Genomic DNA, 20,995 nt, shown 5'->3' on the forward strand with positions numbered 1-20,995 from the left:
CGGGGGGCGAGGTGGGGGGCACTTCCCAAACGACCTTGCATCGTGGCCCACCCACTGCATACCCACTACATGCACGCGCTTGGCAGGCCTGGCCACACCTCGTAGGCCTGCTGCAGACTGAGTCGCTTTCGTCGCTCTGTCTCTCTCGCACTCACGGGGCGTTCCCTATGGGTGCGAGAGAGACAGAGCCGCGAAAACGACTCTCGGAATCACTCTGCTGGCCAGCACCGCTGCAGCAGTAGCTCCGTCCCGTGACGTGCCCGGCTGCAGCAGCACAATGGAGCAGAATCATGATTAGAGGCTCTCCGCGTAACCCTACCCCTCCCCTCCGGGACCCCTCCCCCTCGCCCAAAAACAGGAAGGGGAAGGGTGGGTCCCCGCGAAGGGGAGCAGGGCGCGGCGGGACAGGATGCCGCCAGGATGGCCTCCATGTGGTAGTATCGCGAGGCACGTCGGCACACGCCGGCACGCCCAAGTGCGCCGTGGTCGCGGTGCGCTCGGTGCGCGTGGGCCGCGCTGCACTAGTGCTGCACTATAGCGCCGCTCAATTTCGCGACACGCCGGACGGACACGCCCCCCTGCGGCGCGGCGCTCAACTAGGCGGCCGGGCCTGGCCGTCAGTGCATGGCAGTGCAGCGACAGTGGCGCCAGGAAGCTTCAGGACCTCTCCCAGGACGACGCAGCAAGCAGCCCCGATGAGATAGCGACATGGACAGCGACGACGAGGACGACACCCCTGGTTCCGGCCCTGAGGAGGCGGGGGGCAACTACAGGGACTGGATTGTGCACAGGCCGGCGCCCCCCGCGGACCCCGGCGAACCTGTGCCGAGCACCAGCGGTGGAGGGGGGCCGGTTGCAGCGGGCAGCGATACCAGCGTAAGTACCTCTGAGAGTTGGCACAGGTACGGGGCGATAAACGTTGCGGCGCCCCCACGGCGCCCCTCCTGAGCGCGCTCCCCATGGCGCCCCTTCTCGGCGCCCCCAACCCGAGCCCCACCCTCTGCGTCGCTCTGCGTGGAGGGTGGCATGGCTGGCATGTGGGACTCGCGGAAAAAGCCGGTCGTGTCGAATTTTTGCCGCACACTGGCAAAACTAAGGCGTAGTATTACGCCTTTTGTGAGGCGCTACGCCCTCTTTGCAGCGTACAAGAGCTCAGGCGCTACCTTCCTCCTATCTAAATGCATTGGAGGAATTCCCTTGAAGCGCAGTAGTACTATTCAACAGAAGGGCATAAAGTGTTCAAGCGTCGTTCTACGCTCTAGTTTTACCAATGCAGCCGGCAATTATTTGGCAGGCCGTGACCTTGACAATGTACGATTTGGAGTTCGCGCATCTCAAACTAAACGTTTGTTCCACAGAACCTAAGGTGACGAAATAGTTTGAAATTCTCTGCAATGTCAATACTTTTAGGTCTGTCTAATCGATTGGTGGCTATTGTATAAGAGTTTTTGTCATTCCCCCATTTTTCAATTTTTATTCAATTTCAAACGCAACTCAAAAATTAAAGTGAAGGAGCTATCTAGGAGATACCTATAAAGTAGAAATTCCTGACTCAGGTGAGACAATTCCACGCAATCCCACTTCATGGCAACCCTTTTACGTTCGGCGAACGCTTTTTTCTCCCTGTCCACGTTTTGCAATCAGCCCGGACAGCTTTCCGACGTGCGAAAGGCTGACGTTGCCTGTCCGATTTTTGGCGTGCTTGACGAGCTGCAGAGAAACAGCTGCGATGTGTCAGACCGTCAGACGTCGTGATGGGCATGCATTCGTGCAGGGGAGAGGGGGGAGGAGGGAGGGGGGTGATCTGCAAACACAAGTGTGTTCAATCGCGTATGATTCACTGGACGGGCCGAGGCTTGTTCGCCAGCGTGCTTTCCACAGCGCAGTTAGTGATGCCGCCTCTCTTCTCGGTATTTTTTGCGCGCCATTTGCCATTACGCAACCAAAATGACATTTAAATAACGAGATATTCGGCTCGGCGTTTTTGCATAACGCGTCAGTGCGCTGAGTGAGGAATGTTGTTGTTTCATTCATTCTCTTGATCGTCCATTTCATTGTTGATCGATGAGTTATTTGCCTTGATCGTCCGTTCATTCATTCGTTTGTTCTTTCGTTCGTTCGTTGGTTGGTTCGTTCTTCCATTCATCCTCCTGGACTCTCACCTCTCTTCGGGCTGGAGTCCCTCCTTGCTCATGGGCTAGACTTCACCCTCCCCCACTGTTCCCGCGGTGCAAGTGCGCGCGTCGTGGTGCAAGCTTTCAAAGTGGAGTCGCAAGAAGTGCAAACAGTGATGCATAGCTGCAGCGCGGGGGTGACGCAAAGCGCGCAAATACTAGCGGAGCGGCTCGGAGGGTGAAATGCCAACGACATTTTATCTTTCGTAGCACGCCACCACAACAAAGCCCAAACAACAACAACAACAAACACGCCAGCTTGTGCTTATGGGGGCTCCATGGCGTTTCCAGAGAAACCCCGCTCTTCCATGGAACCCGAAGCAGCAGTGCTCTGGGGCGCCCCTCTCAGGGTCTCTCAGGGGGCGTAGCCGGCCGGTGCCCCAGACCACCCACGCGGCGCAGGGCCACACGGCTTCCCCAAGCAGGCTGGCTTCCCTGTTCCGGTCAAGTTTTCTATTTCGGAGCTCCGCCGCTCCAAAGCTATAGCGCGCTAGCGTGGTTTATTTGTCTGGCTGCGTGTGGCCCTGCCGCCGCGGCCCTGGACGCCCTGCTCCGCTTCCTGCCCACGTCAATAACGCGACAGTGTGGTAGACTGATTCCGAGAGTCGTTTTCGTCGCTCTGTCTCTGTCGTACGTACCTACACGGCACGCCACACATGAGCGCGAGGGGGACAGAGCGACGAAAAGGACTCTCGGAATCAGTCTGCAGCGTAGTAACTCAATCGATGTGGCCGCTGGTCGCGCTGACAGCCTGACGACGCCGTCGGCCACGTGGGCGACAACGGCGCCGTCGTCGTCGTCGTCGTGGGCGCGAGCCGCGCGAGCGATGCGGCTGCAATTGCAGGTCTCATTGCCGGTGGGCGGGGGATCGAGTCCCCGCGCGCGCAGTCACCGTTTTTCTGCGTTTTTGAACGCCTTCTGCTAGAGAAATGGCTGTATCCATCTGGTGACTGGGGTTGGTTATACACTCTCAACAACCAGTATATGTATCGACTGCTTTTGTAATTTTGCTTGGCCATACCTTTAACCTAGTCGTGACCCTTTATCAGGAGGGCAGAACTTCCAACCCTTGCGCGCGCGCGCGCACACACACACACACACACACACACACACACGAAATGGCATCACGTCGATGAATGGCGGGGGCCGTGACGCCGGCGCGTGCGGCGCGTGCGGTGCGTGCGGCACGTGGGCGTAACCGGCGGGGACCGGATTGCCAGCAGACTGATTCCGAGAGTCGTTCTCGTCGCTCTGTCTCTGCCGCACTCACGGGGCGTGCCGTGCAGGTGGGAGCGAGAGAGACTCTCGGCTGCAGGACTTGCGGCGGTAATGACGGTAGCGGGCGAATTCGCGGCAGAGTGGCGCCGTTTCCTGTTATTCCGCGAGTTCCAGAGTTCCAGCGAGTGCTAGACTCCGCCTCGCTCCGCCATGCTTCGCTTGGCCGCCATGATCCGCGCTGCGCCCTGCCCCCCGCGGCCCCCGCGCCCCCCCCCGCCCCCCACTGTCCCCCATGGCGTCGCCCGGGTGGGGGAAGGCCAGGAGGCTGACATGAGCGCGCAAGAGCGGCTAGTGAGTCACAGAGGCTGGGGCTGCCAGAGAGGATGGTCCATAGGCCGCCCGAAAAGAATGGTCCTGCTGGGAGGGGAGGGGGCGAAGGGGCTGCCTACCCACCAGGCGCTGCCGCCTCGCGCCGCTTGCCCCTGGCCGAGCCAGGCTGCTTGATCGCGGGCACCACAGTGACGCAGGCCGTGGTTACATTATGATAATGCAGGGGACTGCCCCGACTGGACTGCCCGTCTGCTGCTTATCAGTCCTCTGGCCAGAGATCGGTCTTCGGGTTCACGTCATGATGCTGCCTCTCTCTGGTTTTCCTGCTCTCTGGTTTTTGGGGTTGCCGTCTCCCGGTGCCTCCGAACGTCGCCACATCGCGGAAATGATGCCCTGGAATAGCACGGCCGATGACCGGGTGCAGTGTCTCGGCTTGATGTGGTTCCGGCCGACCGCAAGCTCTGACCAACCCCAACTCCCAGGTGGCGCAGTAGTGCCTCTCAACGAAAATCTGGACGCGTGCTTGCACTTTTCACCTGGACTGTACTTCCTGCTGTCCGAGACGGGGCTCGTGGTGTAGAACTGCATCTAGGTCTCCGGAAACGATCCGGCCGTTGGCCCCTGGTCTGGGGGCCCCGGTGTGGGGGCCCAGGGCGTGGTGGGCCCGTGGGCACCGGATGTGGGCCCAGATTGAGCGCCTCCGTGAACACCGTGAACACCGTGAACACCGTGAACACCGTGAACACCGTGAACACCGGCATGCCGGCGGGGAAGAGCGACAACGCCGCAGAGTAGCGACGCGGCGACGCTTAGCGTGGAGTAGCGTAGCGCTCGGCGTAGTAAGCGTAGTCCGTCGGCGTCGACCAGGCCCTCCGCTCGGCCAGTGGACTCCAGTGCGCTCCAGAGCACTCCAGCGCGGACAGCCCGAGCCAAAACCGTGCCATTTTCGCGGCGCTTTGGGTTTTTGCCGGGCCGGGGACGTCCGCCGGGACTTTTCCGGGCCGGGGTTTTCCTCCATGGACAGCCTCGCGGGGGAAAAGTGGTCGGCAACGCGCTGCGCACACATTCCAGTCCTCCAGTCCTAGTGTTGTTGAATGGCCTCTGTGGAGGGGCGCGGGGAGGGGTGCGGGGAGGCGACGACGCTACGCTGGCTACGCTACACTCCCCTCCCTCCGTCCCCACCAACCCCCGCCTCGACCGCACCGCTCCCCTCGCCGTCCCTTCCCACGACCGCCGGGCGCTTACCAAGCGTGATGGTGCTGTCCTTCTCGCACGGCCCGGCATGGCCGTGCTCTCGCGTGAGTGCGACAGAGCGCGACGCCGTTCTCGTGAACCCCCCTCCCACCGCGCTGTTGGTGTGGTGCGCTGCGCGCCGCGCCGAGGCCAGTCTCCGTCTCCGTCTGTTCTGTCTGCAGCAGTCTGGCGTTGGCAGTCGATTCTTACCCCTAGTGCACGAGCAGCTCGCTGCGTTCGCTTCGCCCTCGTCTCTCACCTCAATGTTCGAGCTCAAGTGACTTACCGCGTGCCCTACGCGAGTTGCTTGACCTCACAGATTAGATGTGACCTCGTCGTCCGAGGTCCGCGAGAGTACGTGCGTGTGTGTGTGCGAAAAGAAAGGATTACCTCGTCGCCAGGACAGCCCATCTGGGAACTGACCTGCACCTCACGAGAGGACTCAGCAACGCCAAAACTTTGGATTACAAAACAGCCATCAGCCACCACCGTAAGTCTCGCGGTTTTCACTGGCATTGGGCACGACTCTGGGTCTTCTTGTTTGAAATTTGAATTTCCTGCGCGTGGTGCTGCCAACCGCTTGGCGCGGCAGTTGGTTTGGTGTCGGCTTTAGCGAGCGGCCCGCCTTGTCGGCGACGGCCCCTCCCCTTCCCTTTCCCACCTTCTGCATGCTCCCATTCTGCCTTGCATTCTGCGTACTCTGGCGCCGTTGTTTTGCGCCACTCGGCGCCTTCGCGACGAACACTCTCTCGTCAACATGTGACGTTGGCAGCCGTGGCGCCCGTTGCCCCGACCGAAGTGGCACGAAGCCTCTGGCTGCCTCTGGCCCGCCAGGCGCCTGCCGGCCTGCTGGGCTCGGCAGCTCGGCGTTGTATAACAACAACCGGGGTTGATTGCGGCCAACGGAAGGGGGAGAGAGGGAGTGCTTCGCAACTCGCGCCCGCCGCGGCAATGCGCCCGAAGCCCGCGCTCGCAGTTTCTCCTGCTTTCCCTCGACTGGAGAGGCGCGAGGGAAGTCCCTCGAGTGTGGCGGCGCCGCGGCGCCCAGAGGGCCGAGGGGTGACCGGGGGGTTGGTTGGGGCCGAGGGGTCCGCGGGGACGAGTGTCGGGAGGCGCAGCGACGCAGCCCGTTGTGTGCAGTGCAGCTAGAAAGCAGCCTATGTTTACTGAGAACGTCCCGCGGGACCAAGGACTTGCGCGGGGCACAGCACGTCTGCCCGCTTCGGCTGCCTGGGAGTTACTGGCCCCTCTCTCCTTCTCCTTCTCTTTTTCTCCCTCTCCCGGTCGCTTCGCGCTTCGTGACGCGGACAGTTGCCAGACTGCCTACAGCAGCGCCATCTATCGGCTGAGTCGGGGCGACGGAAATACCCGAGGTGCCCTCCGAGGCCGACCCCCATGCCCCCGGGACGGTGCACTGTAAAAACCCTAGGAAGAATCGCTTCGTAGTACGAAGGAAATGAACGAAGAAATGCTTCGTATTATGACGAAAAATCCTTCGTTATACGAAGCAATTCTACAACGCCCTCATTTTATTCGTAGTTATGAAGCAAATGCTTCCTAGGCTTTTTAGAGTGTACCTAAGCCACCTTTTTTTCTTGTTTGGTTTTGCTGTGTAGTCTTCTGATAACGGGGAGGTTTTTACTCAGTTGACGCCGTCGTCGTCGTGAAAGTAAACAAAAGAATCATGCTCTCAAAATTTTACAAGCTCTTTGAAAACAAAATTTTAAATAAATTATTACACTTTACGACTTGAACCCGAATTCTGTTTGCAATTTCATCCCCTTCTGCTGAGGCTTTACGGAGCGCCCCTCCGGAGGGAGGCCTGGAGAACGCCGACTGCCGATCTGCAGGATCGTTTCGCCGCTCTGTCTCTCTCTGTCGCACTCACGGGGCGTGCCGTGGGGGTGCGAGAGAGACAGAGCGCCCGGCTGGCTCCAGTACACTGCCGACTCCCTCCGGCTCGGCGGCGTGGCGTGGCGTAGCTCCACAGCAATGGCGGCGACGGGGCTCTTGCCGTGTCATTCCTTTCTGAGAAACCCTTGGCGGTAAACAACTTCCTCTTGTTTACACCATTTCCGAAAACAAAACGTCAAGCAATAGCGCAGGACCATGCGTGTCAGCTTCGTTGCCCATGCTCAAAATTAAAAACAAAATGAGCAGGCCCCGAAATGCAGCCTTTATTGGTGTTGTTGGAGCCGCCGCTTGGACAGCCGCTCGGTGGTCACGCGTGTGCGTGACTGGGGGTGACTCCGGGCAGGTGGCTGGCCGTACTGACTCAGCCTGTGTGCCGTGGCTATACGCCGACTTGACTTTGCACTTCGACCGCTGGCTCCGTTGCTGTCTGAATCAACCTCCAGCCCCAGCCAGTTCATTCATTTGATGGCAGGCAGCTGCAAGGCGCGTCCCAGAGTTGACTGTGACTCCAATCGTTGTTATCGCTATCTTGCTCCAAACCCTCCACGTCCCCGATATAAGGGTGGGGTTATCGTCACGTGGAACAGTATGTCTCAGGTTGTCGATCGCCCGTGTGGAAGTGGCAGCGCTCATTCGAGATGTGATCTACTCCCGAGCACCATCGCCATGGCGATGCAGGTACACAATTCTAATGCACTTTTCCCTCCCAAGTTTGGCTCGACTTTAGCGTATGCAAGATGTCATGCATTCTGGCGTACAAGTTTCCAACATGCAAAGGCTTGCGCTTCGCGCACAACTTGCATACGAAAAGTGCACCGGAACTGTGTGGGCGCGCCATGGCCGGGTTTGGACGCGTTTTCCGAGTCTCTTCGTGACGGGGCGTCGCACGCGCGTGCCCCGGGACTTCCCTATCACCATCACGAGGCCGAGCAGCAAGCCATCTGCAGTGTGGTATCTCCGGGGGCACAAGGGGCAGACGGGCTGGGCCAGGTGCAGGGTCTGTCGAGTGATTCAAGAGTTGTCGCTCCATCTCCCTCGCACCCTTATGGAGAGCCCCATGAGTGCGACAGAGACAGAGCGACGAAACGACTTATTATATTCTTATTCGTCGGGCTGCGCCGCGCGCCGAACATCTGCCCTCCCCGCAGCTGCCGGGCGCGTGCTTTTTCGCTCCGTCTCCGTCGCTCCCGCAGGAACCGCCGACGAGAGGGATAGAGTGGGCCAGGTGCTCGGCTGGCTGTGTCGGGGAGCGTGCCCCAGACGCTTCCTGCTCATCTTGGCAGCGGGGAGTAATAAGAAAAGAATGCCCGCGCCGCGAGGCAGCCAGGCACGGCCGCGGTACAGTCCGGTCCAAAAGTCCAAAGAGCAGACATTCTGTAGTCCGTTGAGACTGCGCTTCACTTGAGACTCCATCTGTTCGAAAAAACCTATTTTACAGTGCCGCTTTTGAGACGAAAATGGGAGCATGCCGCGCGACCCGCGGCGTCCAGGCGCGGAACAGACAGGCTATTGTGGAGGCTCCGCTGGCGCACTGCGCACGCGGGCCCGCTGGCCCCCTGGCGCCGCGCGCCGCGAGGTCCTCCCAAATTGGGGCCCGGTCGCGACCTTGGCGGCAGACCTTGAGCCTTTTGACGTGACGCAACTCGGCGAGTGAGTCAACAACAACACTGACTATTCACTCTATTTTCTTAAGTTTGGAGCGGCCGATTCCGAGAACGATGAGGAGCCTCGCGGGAAGCGCAAGCGCGGTCACATGCTGCGAGTTTCGACACTCACTGCAACTGTAGACCGAAAGGGCTTCAGTCTCGCACTGCCTCCCTGCCCTGTGGCGCAACGCCTCGTGACTGGCAGACACAGGCTGCACGCTGCACAGGCGTGGTGGGGCGGTCCCGAGGACTTCCGGCCACTGCCACCGAACGCAGGGAAGTCCAAGTAGTGGCGACGCCCGCCGACGCGTTTACTAGTCATTACTACACCCAAATTAAAAACGTTTCCCGTGCCCTCGGGACGCGCATCCGCTTTGCCCTGGATTCGTCCTTTCGTCGTCCCGGACTATGCGGGCCCCTCGCTTCGCCTCCCTTCCCTTTCCTCCTTCTGTCCCTTCGCCCGCTCGTTGGCGTCTCTGGCCCCTGGTTCCGGTTAGTTCGCTTTGTCGCCGCCGCCGCAGCGCCACCTGCCGGCAGTGCTCGTGCTCGGCTCGGCTCGCCAGGCCCGGCAACAAAGACGCACGGCTCCATTGTTACATCGTGGGTCGTTTTCGGTTCTCATGCAGCTCAGATAGTTGTGACTCAAAGTTTCCGTTTTCTAAATTTTGGTTTCTGTCTTCGTTTGCTGTTCACAGTCTGTTAGGTTGGCTTGGCTGGCTTGTCTCCGCTCAGCTGGGGGTTGCTCTTGGTGGGGTGGGGGTGGTGGGAGGGAGTGTGCAGACTGCGCATGCGGAGGCGATTGTTTCGTTTGTTTTGATCAGACGCGGAGACAAGACGGAATCGACCCAGACGACAGTTTGAATTTTATGATTCAATTTATCTTTCGGGATAAGCATCAAGATGATTAGTGCAGACAGTTGTGACACTGAAGCCGGCCCTTCATCGGTAATAGCTGGCCTGCTTTCTGGTTTACCTAAGTTGAGGGTGGTTTAACCGCGTATAGTGTTTCGTCTTCACCCTTCTATTCTTTGCTCTCCGTCTTGTGTCCATGTCCCACCCTATGCTTCCAATGCAAGTCGCCCAATCCACTTGTCATATCTGTTTCGCCCCGCTTTGCGTCTACATACTTTGTTTGAGTTCAACTTTCCGATATCGATCGCGTGCCTCGGCGTCATGCACCCCTAGGCTAGGATGGGAGAGAAGGGGGTGGGTGCCTGAGGGTTTTGGAAGTGTAGGACTGTAGAGGTCTACTGTGATATTCCCTTATGTTGGTATTAACTGTTATCTCTTTCTTTGTTGCAGATGCCTCCAAACCAGAAGAGTGTGGATTGCCTCCCCACCCCTACTCCAAATCGGCCCAATGTCCTAACAAGCACACCATCTCGCGACTACAAGGTGGAGAGGCAGCGACTGGAATCATTTGCAGGCTACCCTTCAAACTCCGTTGATGTTCGACAGTTGGCCAAGGCGGGATTCTTTTTCACCAAGAGTGAAGATATAGTACGCTGTGCCTTTTGCGATGTTGAAGTTGGACGGTGGGAAGAAGGCGACAACCCTGCTGAAGAGCACAAGAAGTGGTCGAAAAACTGCCCTTTCTTAAGTCATCCATCTGCTGTAGACAATGTTGCTATTAGTCCTTCTGATCCACCACCACCACTACCTCAACTGGAACCTTACGGCTTTGATGAATGTGGAATTTTCAACATTAAGAAGTCTGACAACTGTCCCATCGTGCCATCTCTTGAAAAATTGGGAATTCACAAGAGATATAGCCCAGCACACCCCTCTTACATCACACTAGAGGCCAGATTAGAATCCTTTGAAAGCTGGCCCAGTGCACTAAAATTGAGACCGCAGGAGCTTGCTGAAGCTGGTTTCTTTTACACCGGTAAGGTTCAATTTCTCTGAGGCAGAGGCACTTAGTCTCTTTTAAATACACTGTAATTTTTCTTCAATGTTTTAATTCTTTTTTCTTTTTATCTTCTAGGACTAGGAGACAAGACAATTTGTTTCCAGTGTGGTGGAGGTCTGAAGGACTGGGCTGAGACTGATGAACCTTGGAGGGAACATGCGCTGTATTTCTCCAAGTGTGGATACGTAGTACAAACGAAGGGCCGAGAATTCATCGGAGAGGTTTTAGGGAAAAGGCCTGCAACGCTTACCCCAGAGGTAATCTATCATAAAAACATTACATACAGTAATTCAAATTGCAACTTTTGTGAACAACTCATTCATTATTTGCTTTCTCTTGTAGGAAATTAAAGCTCTGGCTATACCTAAGGAATATTCAAATGTAGTTCAACAGCGCCCTCAGTCAGCAAGTTCAAGGTATGTTGATGTCTTTGAAAACTGGCTGATTTATCAAGAAAATTAGCAGTCTACTTAACAGTTTCATTTTCTGCAAATATATCATTTTTTTGGTTGTTAATTTATTTTTTCTACTTTACAGCACTACTGAGGAAGTTTCCTCCTCAGAAGCCAATGTTGAAGAGAATGTTGAAGAGAATGAGAGCAGCGCGATTGCTCCAAGTACCTCAGCACCTTCCAAGTCATCTGCCACCAAACAGGTGGATGATGCAAGGGCGTGTAAAATATGCTTTACTGAAGAAATTGGAGTGGTATTTCTTCCCTGTGGACATTTGGTGTCCTGTGTTAGCTGCGCATCGTCGCTTACCACCTGCGCGGTGTGCCGTGAGCCCCTCGTTGCAACGGTTAGAGCTTACTTGTCTTAGATTTAGAGTAGTTCATCGGTTTTCCCGACTTCCTAAAATAAAATTCGCGGTTTTACAAGGTGTCCTTCGGGGGAGCGTGGCTGCAACCTGCCCAACACAAGAAAATACCGTTGTGTGGGTTGCAGCCACGCTCAAATCTTAAATCATTGGAATTATTTTATGAAGACAGAAGAACGGATGTAACTTTTAAGCACTATGTTTCTTAGCTTACCGCTTTTACAGTGAGTCCGGTATGGCACCTGTTTGAGTATACTTGTCATAAATTAGAACTGTGTGATATTGAATAGATTGTATAAAGCCACATCTTTCATTCCATTGAAAGTAACAATTGTCAGTCTTCAAATGTGTTTTATTGGAGGGTTTTTCATGTATCAAGTGCACTTCATGGCTAATTCATGAACTTCTAACTCTTTATACTGCCGTGGAATGTCTTGATTTGTGTAAACTAAATTATTTGTTTTAAGAGCCTCTTGTACTGTTAACTGCTATGGTCAGGCGTTCCTTGACTTCATGAGCCGTTTCTTGGTCATTTATTGAAAGTCACTGAATGTCTTGATTTGTGCTAACTAATTTTGTTATTTAATAAGTATCTGTAAGAGCCTCTTATTCTTGGCACAGCACCAGATAGGCATTTCTTGACTTCATGAGATCTTTCGCTCATGAAATAGTTACTATGTCTTGATCTGTGCAAACTAAATTTATGCATCAGGTGAGCATTTCTTGACTTCATGAGCCATTCCTTGCTCATGGGACTGTCATAACATGCTTTCATTTATGAAAATTAAGCTCAAAATTTTAAATTTATCTCATTTCTTGAATTGCACCTGATAGTAATCTCCTCACCTTAAAAGCCCTCTCCCTCTTTCTTTTATCATAAGATAAAGGAAAGGTCTGTGGAAACTAAATTAATGGTGACTGCACCAGATGGGCATTTCTTGACTTCATGAACTTTTCTACTGTGGAAAGTCTTGATATGTATAAACTTTAGTCAATCATGAAAGCAAATTGTTTGTAAATTTTCATTGTAATTTCAGTACAAAAGAATTGTGAATAATTGTCAACCCCCTTTTTAACATATGCAAAATTTTGATCCTTCTCCTTACTGGGGAAGCATTTGATCCTACATGTGTTGTTAAGTGGGTTTACGGTATAACTGTGAGGTGATAATGCCAAAGAAACAACACTGTTAAATTTTTTGTTGTGAAAATAAATAAAAAACAAAGTTAAAAACTTTCATGCGCTATTTTTTATTTTGTCCTAAATTACATGTCATAGCAAAGAAAATGACTTGAATTGTAAGTAAATAAGAATAATGGAAGAACCATCTCGCCTTGCTTGCATTCCAGAGAAGAACACCTCTGTTTATGTTTTGAATACATTCTAAATACTTTTGCAATGAAACTAAGCTTATTGGGAAAGAAGAGTCTTGATATATGCATTGTCTTTAGCTAAAACTTCATTACGTAACTCTTCTAAAGATTTAGAGCGATTGTCCTCATTTTCTATGTCGGTGCAAATCTTCTTACATTTATGGAGAAAATCTTCCATAATTTCTTCAGCTTCCTACAGAGAACAATATATGAGTACATACACAATGTGAACTTAATTAAATACACACTCACTTATCTATAGGAATAGTTCATACCTCAATGATCTTGGATTTAGAGGAGTCATCAGAGGCAAAGTCCAGACCTTGGTAATCTTCTAATTCTGCTTGCCTGCGCTTAGCATACTGAAACACACATTGATAAATTTAGAACAAAAAGAAGACCAAAATTTGACTTACATAAAACTGGCTTAACTGCAACTTACCTCAATAACATGAGGTGGAAAGTGGGCCATTTTTGCAACATGAATGCCAAAACTCTGATCACATACCCCCTCTTTGACTTGATACATTAATGTCAGAGAGTCATCTGTGGTAATAGCTGTAACATGACTGTTACGAATGTTGGACAGTGTCCCTGCCAGCCTTGTGAGTTCATGAAAATGAGTGGCAAATAAGCAAAATGCTTGAACTTCCTTGGCCAGGTGCCTAGAAGTAGAAAAGATGAATGAAAAAATAAAAAAGCAAAAAGGTTTTGGAATTGAACATGAAGACCCAGGAGAAATGCGAATGTTAAAGTATACTCACTCTGCAATGGCCCAAGCAATGCCACAACCTTCATAAGTTGAAGTACCGCGCCCTAACTCATCAATAATAACAAGTGAATTCTTAGTAGCAGTCTGTAAAACATTTCCAGAAAGTAGAATGACAAGTCTTAGTTATTCAAATGATTGTGTGAGATATTTTGAGGGTTCATGAGAAATAAGATGTTTCAACAGTACAGACTTCACAAAGATTTAGAACTTACCCCTAAGATGCCTGCTGTTTCGACCATTTCTGTCATGAATGTAGACATTCCTTTTAATTGACAATCATCTGCACCCACTCGTGCAAGAATTGCGTCCACCATTGAAATTTCTGCTTCATCACATGGGACATATGAACCCAGTTGTGCAAGAAGAACACAGACCCCTACTGAACGAATGTAGGTACTTTTTCCACCCATATTGGGACCAGTTATAATATGGAATGTACAATCCCCTGAAAGCATTACAGGAAAAAAAGAAGTAACATTTGAATGACTGGTTGGTTGCTTTGACAGTAATTAAATGGATATCAACAAACCAACCATGCTTAAAGAAAGCATCATTTGGAATATAATCAACACCATCTTGACGCTCTAGACAGGGATGCCTGGCTTGAGTCAACTTCAAGATCCCAGAGCCCTCAGCATGCATTTTTGGACGTATGTATGGTCTAGGGGCTGTGGCCACCACGACAGCAAAACTAGTTAATACATCTAAATGAGCCACAACCCCACTCAGGCTGTTCAGAGTACCAGAGTAACCAGCTGCAAAACAAAATAAAGTCATGTCTTAGTAAAATTTTGTTAAATGATATTGAATGTGCTAGTACTGGTAGTTAGTAGTAGTATTAGTAGTAGTAATTCTATTTACCTGATATACTCAAGATTTCATCTACAATTGCTTTTTGATGTTCTTGGTACTGATCTCTTGCAGCTATGTAATCAGAATTAAGTTGCTCCAGCTTGGAATCTCTGAACCTTACACCATTCTTGTTGGTATCAATTGTGGTGAAACTTTTGTTGTTTCTGAGACTTTTTTCATCCTAGTATCAAGTAATTAGTCACTAAAAATACCTATTTTGATATTAGGACAAATCTTTGAGAAAATGAGAAAAAAAATACTCACTTTAAGGGTTACACGGAAATAATAGCCCATTTGAGCATTTGATTCAAGCTTAATGGACTTGCCAGGTTCTAAACTCAATTCTCTTGCAGCTTTGTTCAGGTGTGATTTCAACTTTTCCTCTAGCCCATCCATTTGATCGCGGAGCTCTGGAATAAAGTCAAGAAAATGTAGGAATTTATCATGACCAACGTCAACCCTCAACCCTGGATACAGGATAGGATCGAAATTACCTTGGAAGTTATCATCAAAGGATGGTTTTACAAGGAACTCTCCGCGGTCAACAATATCCATGTCAAGAGTGGTCTCAATCATTTCTTGAAATTTATCCATTTCACCAATGTAGTCTCGAAGAGGGTCAATTATGGCTGCTCTGAAAGTTGGATGAGGGTTTCCTCCATTTTGGTTGTTTAGTGCTTCCAGCATAAGAGGCAAACGAGACAGAGCCTGATAGATCCTAGAGAAGAAAAGAACCCTTAGAAACAGTGTTTATTTTACTATTATTTACAACCTTTAGAATTTATTTTACTTGTAACAATCTTGCATTGATGCTTTTTTCCTATGCAGCTTTTTAGAAAGTGCCTGCAGATCTGGAACTCTTCTTAAATGTTCCTCAGTTAGAGTTTGGCGTAACTCTTCACTTTCACAAAGGACCTGTAATATTTGAGTGTAATGTCCCCAAAACAATTAAAACAATGAATTCAAAATTTTAAGTTTAAGAAAAAACAAACAGCACATGTATACAAGACCTGAACAATGTCATGTCTTTCCGTGACAGCATTAAGATCTCTCAAGGGCTGTTTCACCCACTGAGCCAAGAGCCGGTGTCCTTGAGGAGTGCGACACCTGTCTAGAAGGCCTAATACACTGTGGTGTCGATTCAGAGAGTTTGACCCTGGCCCAGGTAACAGGTTTAATGCTCGGACTGCAGCAGCATCCATATGCACAAAACGTTTAATGTCTAATGATGAGAGAGTGAACTGACCACTATTACTTTCGTCGTTCCCAAGCTGGAAATAAAAATGAGGAAGTTACAAAAAATAAAATTCTTAATTTGTGATAGTCATGGTGAAGAAAGGAAAATCAGACCTCAAGGTATTTTATGACTGCAGCCAAAGCCAAAGTAGCAGTGGAAAGATTCATCTCTGGAAGAGCAAGTGAGTTTTGCTGCTGTCCACTTTTGAAAAGAAGAAGACGGTTCAAATCACTGGCTAGATTGGACGATGAAAAATCAGCCTTTTTGCGACCAGTAACAAGAACATTGCTTCTATCCAAAACCTAGAATAAGATAAGAAAACAATAACAAGTAAAAACTTAATTCCAGAAGATTTCAGTAATTGATGACATCAACACTTCACCTTCTTCAAAGCTGCTTGTTCAGGAGAACCATCTCCTTGAGGAATGAGGCATTCTTTGGGGCCCAACTGTACAATTAATGCCTCCAAGTTTGTAAAATGGTCATCATCAGGGAACTCACAGACGCAGAATTTTCGGTCTGCAGTCTCAACAAAGCCCACACCAACATACTAGAAACAAAGAAAAAGTTATATTTAATTTCTGCCATATTTAAGTGTTTATTGATTATTCTATTAAAAATTTGTCAGTTACTTTTGATTTCTCATCCTTGCTAAGTTTAACAGCGATAACAGCTGATCCAACAACTTGATCCTGTGAGCTGAAAAGTACATCTTCAAACTGTACCAAATTGCCAGGAGAGCCCTGAAGAAAGATCAAACACATAATGAGTTTAGTAACCAAGGGTTATGCCCTCCCCCTCTAACAAAAAGGGAAAGAAAACCTGGCATTTTTAAACATAATGTTTTACAAAAGAGGAAGTAAGGAAGTCCTAATAGTATTACCTTGTACTCTAAAGACCAGTCACTTGAGTTTCGTGCACCACTTTTGCTGACATACACTTCAACTCTGTATTGCTTCACTAAAAGAAGGTCCCTTACAAAAGACTCAAAATTTGCTTTGCTCAATACAACAGAGTCAACCTTGTTATCACCTTAAATATACAAGAGCAAAATAATAAGATTAATAAACCATGTATTATATTTTACAAATAATTGTTCCTAAACTAAAGTAATTTTTTCTGGGGCCCTGCCAAAATTTGTTTTACAATATACTAATACTTCAGATAGGTACTTACCAGCTCCAATTTGCTTGATAACAGATGATGTTTTGAAAACTTCTTTAGCTGCAAAAACTGCATCGCTGCCATGAAGTGTGTAATAATCCACCCGGTTGAAAAAGCGAATGGTTGTTGCAGGTTTCTGAAATTTGGAAAAAAAAAGCAGTTAGAACACAGAGGAAAAACATACACATTTCTTCAATTTTGTTCTATGAGGTCAAGGATCTGTATAAAACTCAAAACCATAATGTGATAAGAGTCCTGAAAAAAGAAAAGAGAAAGAGGGGGGGGGGGGGGGCAGCCTTTATCAGCCAGACCCTATGTGCTCAATTGCTGGAACCACAATGTCGGCAAGGCTGCAGACATATTCCAGGAAAGAGTTTCCAGGTCATTGATAATGTTTCCCAAAACAAAATAAAAAGCAAGACTGAGAAGAGTACATGATATTTTTTACTCCCTCTGTCCATTGAAGCAGTCAAAGACGACATTATAGTAATTATCAATGAAATTTGAAGGTAGCTGTAGTAGCAAAAAATGCAGAGGAATGACTTTGGATTAGGGTCAAACTGATAAGGAAACAAAAAGAACAAAAAAAGGGGGCGGGGGGATTAAAATGAAAAGGCTGCTGGAGAGAAGTCTGCACACCAAGATAAGGAGACTGAGTTTTGGAGTGGGGATGAATGTGAATAAGTAGAACCTACTGAGGCAGGATTTTGTTCAGAAGTGAGGCAACCACGGAGCAGGACTGTTCATCATGTCGACAACAACCAAGTAAGTAACTTTGATAGTTCAATCAATCAAAAAACTGAAGCCAAAATTTGCCACTGATGACAAAGGTGACTCTGCTCATCAGTTTAAGAGGAATGCAATGCAAAATTTAAGATACCTGACTTGAGTACAGAGTCAACAACAATGTTGACTTCTTTACTCATTGGTTAACATCCAGCATTACAAACCAAAGATACAAAAGTAGTTACAAGACGCTTATGATTCCTATTACAGGCACAAAGTATGGCTTGTGTTACTGGTCATAGGGATTGCCACAAGTGCCCCTCTCAATGATGAGAGGATTTACTTTCCCGGTGAAAGCCAGGAATTGGAACCCCGAGGCTATGGGTTACAACCTAACATGCTGCCAAGCCAGGTAAGGTTGCTTTATTTGTTGATATTTTTAAAGAGATTGCTTGATGCAATATGGGTTTTGACTTAATTCTAATTTTTTTTAGGAACATCAATCATATCGAGGTGTAGGTCAGGATGTAAGTGAAGAGCAGGCATGGCCCCAGAACAACAACCCTCAAACACCGGTTCTTGAAAGTGGCTACCAAGGGCGCCCAGAATTGCCTGCCTATCAAGAGCAGAATGGTTATGGAGCTGGATACAGTGGACAGCCTCAAAGGACACTGCCATATGCCCCAGTCAACTGGGGGACAGACTCTCAACAAGGTAACATAGAAAAGTCTCATCACATGTCATCATATAGCGCATCCAGTTTCCAGCACTCTGCAGAGTCTCCAGGAGCATATGTGCCAAATGGGCCTAGCCCCCTTCAAGGTGCATCTTACTCCAGCATTACAAACAACGGCATACATCATGGTGTACATCATGGAGGTCAGAAAGTGACGAAGCACACATGGACATCCCAGCACTTGGCATCCGGATCAGGTGAGCTGCAGCATGGTCCACAGTACATAGTTCATCAAGAGGCAGACAATCAGGGGCAAGATCAAAGAGGGCTCGAGCACAGCTTCAGCTCAGTTGCACATCAGGCACACAGCACCAACGATTTATCATCAATCATTGGTGGACCAACACAACAAGGCCACGAATTGCACCCAACAATCCAGCAAGCACTTGGTAATGTAATTGGGCATTCTTCAGGAAAAGTAATGTCACAGCCATCACAACACACAGTTCACAAAATTTCTCACATGAAAAAGACATCAATTCAAAATGTGGGCCAAGAGCCCGTTCTCATTCAATCAACTTCGTCAAATGATGATATCAGTCTTTCTCATCTGATAGAGGAGCTGAAAATGCTTGAGAACTCACCAAGGCATATTAACATAACATGGTGCGAGGAGAAGATAAAAGAGTTCCTTCAATCACTTAGACGTAAGCAAGCAAGCGGAGTTTTCATCAATCAACAAGTACAAGAGGAAACCCTCCATCAAATTTTGACCCATGAGGGAGTTCAGAATACTGACAGTAGTGGAGGAGTTAATGAGCCAGTTGTGACCAAGGTGACTGTGAGGCCACTGGGAAGGGAGGACATGACAAAATCGCAAGTTGAGTCAGAAACATTTGCACATCATCAGGAAAGTCACATAGACAGGAATGATGTTGAGGCACCACATCCACCAACTGACCAAATTCAGGAAGAAAGCAAAAGCAACACAGACACTGAAGTTATTACAATAATTCCACACGCTAACGAGCAGCGACCAGAAATAATGGCACATCAGCATGAATTCGGGAATCAATCACCTCCACTTACATCTGACAACACCAAAGACCTCCAAGAGTTAGATCTTGATTTGCCTGAGTACGTTCCATTTGAACATGCTCTTTCGGGAGATATACAAGCGGCTGCAGGCAACTTTCACAAGGAGACCAGACCATTTCCAAAACCAGTAGAGGGGGAGACATCCGAAGGTCATCTAGTTGCAACAGAAACTCAGCATCAGCAGGAGGCCTCATCCTCAGAAACACATCAAGAAAACGAGGATAGAGTAACACAAGAACTGAAGGACATGTCCAATCATCAGATTGACTCTGAAACATCTCACGATGGAAAAATGATATCTGAACAGAAGAAAGAACAAATAGAAGAAGGGTCATCAAACCATGCTGAATCAAATTATCTTGGGGGAAAAGTAAACTATGAACAACTTCAGAACACAAGTCAACATCATAACATTCAAGGGAGACCCCAAGCACCTGAGGGAGAATTAGAAGGTACAGCTGAGAAAAGCCAGGAAGAAAATATAATGCACTCAGGACAGTCTTCTGGATCAGTTGGAAGTTCTGCAACAATAGATGAAGCTGGAAATGGATTTGTTTTGAACTCATCAGCAGGGGGACATTACACTCAAACACATCAGTCAACGACCATTCAAACCCTTCACAAACAACAAATTAACTATGACACACTGATAGAAGAACTTATTCAACTTGAAAGCATTCCTGGTCATCAAGCAATAGATAAGTGTGAAGAGAAGATTCAAGAGTTTTTGGAAATTCTCAAATACCAGCAAGAGCAAGGTTTTGGACGAAACCAACAAGAGCTACAAAGACTTCATCAGACTCTGATTGAACAAGCCGAAGAGAGAAGCAAGCAGTTGGCAAACCCTGAAGCAACTACGTTGGCGCCAACATCATTCTGGAGGAGAGTGCAGAAAAAAATTAAAACTACATACGACAGTGCAAAAGATAAGGCCAAGGAGGTAATTGGTTGAAAACTTGTCATAAAGGGTGTTCGAAAAAGCAGGAAGAATGAAGCTGTACAGAAATTCAAAAATGGGAATAAATGAAATAGTAGTCCATAAAACTCTTCATTACTTACCTCAGACAATGTTTTAAAAAATCTGACAAATCCCTGCTGTTGAGTTGTATCTGAAACATTACACAACATAAAATGTGAAGTTAAAACAGATATAGAAGGGAGAGTTCTAGAGAGAATCAGACATAATAATTGGATTGGTGACAGTAAGAGACAGCAAAACAGTTCTAGAAAAAAATATACTGTTGTAGCTGGCGAGACAACAAAGGAACAGAAAGCCTCCACTAGAATGATTCTTTCCAGTGGTAGGTGAACCGAAATTGTGTTTAAAAGTGACATTCAAGGTTAAAACTTGCGAATAGATCAAAAGCATATACCTGTTCACTCATAAAATTTAATCAAATTGAAGCCAAGTAGAGAATAGCATCCATAACCTATTCTAAGGACACTTGGCGTGTCGAACACGCGCGTGTAATAGAAAGGCTACGTACCCATAGATAACTGGTGCAAGGGTTGAACAGCCATCTTTTGGATGTATCACTTCCAACGATAAAGGGAAAACTAATGACCCGGGCAGATTAAATCACGCTTGGGGACGGATCTGAACGAAAATAAATACACCGCTGTCGCCGCAATCGCAGCAGAAACAAAAACATCGAATTCGCGCCACACCTTCTTCAACTGTTCAATTCGATTCAGTTTGGCCAATATGAAAAAAAAACAACAACTGAAAACAAAGCGGCTGGTTTTGGAAAACCAAGGACAAATATTGAAACAATAAATATTCTTTTTTATGCGTCAAAAAGATTGCTTTTATATCATTCAAATGACCGAATGAAAAAGGACCTAGCGGACAT

General features: G+C 48.7%; 3 protein-coding genes across 6 annotated transcripts; 2 read left to right on the top strand and 1 right to left on the bottom strand.

Annotated features, from left to right (window-relative positions):
* Nucleotides 1–627: 627 nt before the first annotated feature.
* LOC117652693 (death-associated inhibitor of apoptosis 1-like) lies at nt 628–12,481 on the top strand. 4 transcript variants are annotated; one of them, XM_034397787.1, is made up of 5 exons: nt 628–876; nt 9,818–10,403; nt 10,503–10,684; nt 10,770–10,843; nt 10,965–12,481. In XM_034397787.1, exons 1-5 carry the CDS (start codon nt 709–711, stop codon nt 11,245–11,247), a joined length of 1,293 nt encoding a protein of 430 aa, XP_034253678.1. In that variant the 5' UTR covers nt 628–708; the 3' UTR covers nt 11,248–12,481. The 4 variants fall into 4 exon arrangements, with proteins under 4 accessions (XP_034253678.1, XP_034253676.1, XP_034253677.1 ...); XM_034397785.1 differs by lacking the exon at nt 628–876 and adding an exon at nt 5,106–5,445; XM_034397786.1 differs by lacking the exon at nt 628–876 and adding an exon at nt 7,400–7,547.
* On the bottom strand, nt 12,471–20,875 carry LOC117652691 (DNA mismatch repair protein Msh2). Its single transcript, XM_034397783.1, has 18 exons — nt 20,630–20,875; nt 20,202–20,251; nt 16,655–16,778; nt 16,362–16,510; nt 16,111–16,221; nt 15,861–16,028; nt 15,592–15,780; nt 15,252–15,512; nt 15,032–15,156; nt 14,736–14,959; nt 14,506–14,651; nt 14,251–14,422; nt 13,923–14,144; nt 13,602–13,834; nt 13,382–13,473; nt 13,060–13,282; nt 12,893–12,979; nt 12,471–12,810 (listed from the first exon to the last, which is right to left on the bottom strand). The coding sequence occupies exons 1-18, from the start codon at nt 20,661–20,663 to the stop codon at nt 12,655–12,657; spliced, it is 2,766 nt and encodes a 921-aa protein (XP_034253674.1). The 5' UTR covers nt 20,664–20,875; the 3' UTR covers nt 12,471–12,654.
* Nucleotides 17,248–20,186, top strand: LOC117652692. Its single transcript, XM_034397784.1, has 3 exons — nt 17,248–17,407; nt 17,639–17,780; nt 17,863–20,186. The coding sequence occupies exons 1-3, from the start codon at nt 17,391–17,393 to the stop codon at nt 20,092–20,094; spliced, it is 2,391 nt and encodes a 796-aa protein (XP_034253675.1). The 5' UTR covers nt 17,248–17,390; the 3' UTR covers nt 20,095–20,186.
* Nucleotides 20,876–20,995: the final 120 nt, after the last annotated feature.

Source organism: Thrips palmi, unplaced genomic scaffold (genome assembly GCF_012932325.1).
Source record: "Thrips palmi isolate BJ-2018 unplaced genomic scaffold, TpBJ-2018v1 HiC_scaffold_7, whole genome shotgun sequence".
Classification (NCBI taxonomy): domain Eukaryota; kingdom Metazoa; phylum Arthropoda; class Insecta; order Thysanoptera; family Thripidae; genus Thrips; species Thrips palmi.

Bases quoted from the DNA above. Each gene is read 5' to 3' on its own strand.
- LOC117652693 (XM_034397787.1), top strand. From the start codon at position 709: ATGGACAGCGACGACGAGGACGACACCCCTGGTTCCGGCCCTGAGGAG. The intron at 10,685-10,769 runs GTAATCTATCAT...TTTCTCTTGTAG, and splicing joins CTGCAACGCTTACCCCAGAG to GAAATTAAAGCTCTGGCTAT. The intron at 10,844-10,964 runs GTATGTTGATGT...TCTACTTTACAG, and splicing joins CCTCAGTCAGCAAGTTCAAG to CACTACTGAGGAAGTTTCCT.
- LOC117652692 (XM_034397784.1), top strand. The intron at 17,781-17,862 runs GTAAGGTTGCTT...AATTTTTTTTAG, and splicing joins CTAACATGCTGCCAAGCCAG to GAACATCAATCATATCGAGG.
- LOC117652691 (XM_034397783.1), bottom strand. From the start codon at position 20,663: ATGGCTGTTCAACCCTTGCACCAGTTATCTATGG. The intron at 15,513-15,591 runs GTCTGATTTTCC...TTTTATTTCCAG, and splicing joins CAGTCATAAAATACCTTGAG to CTTGGGAACGACGAAAGTAA. The intron at 12,980-13,059 runs GTAAGTTGCAGT...TGTGTGTTTCAG, and splicing joins TTCCACCTCATGTTATTGAG to TATGCTAAGCGCAGGCAAGC.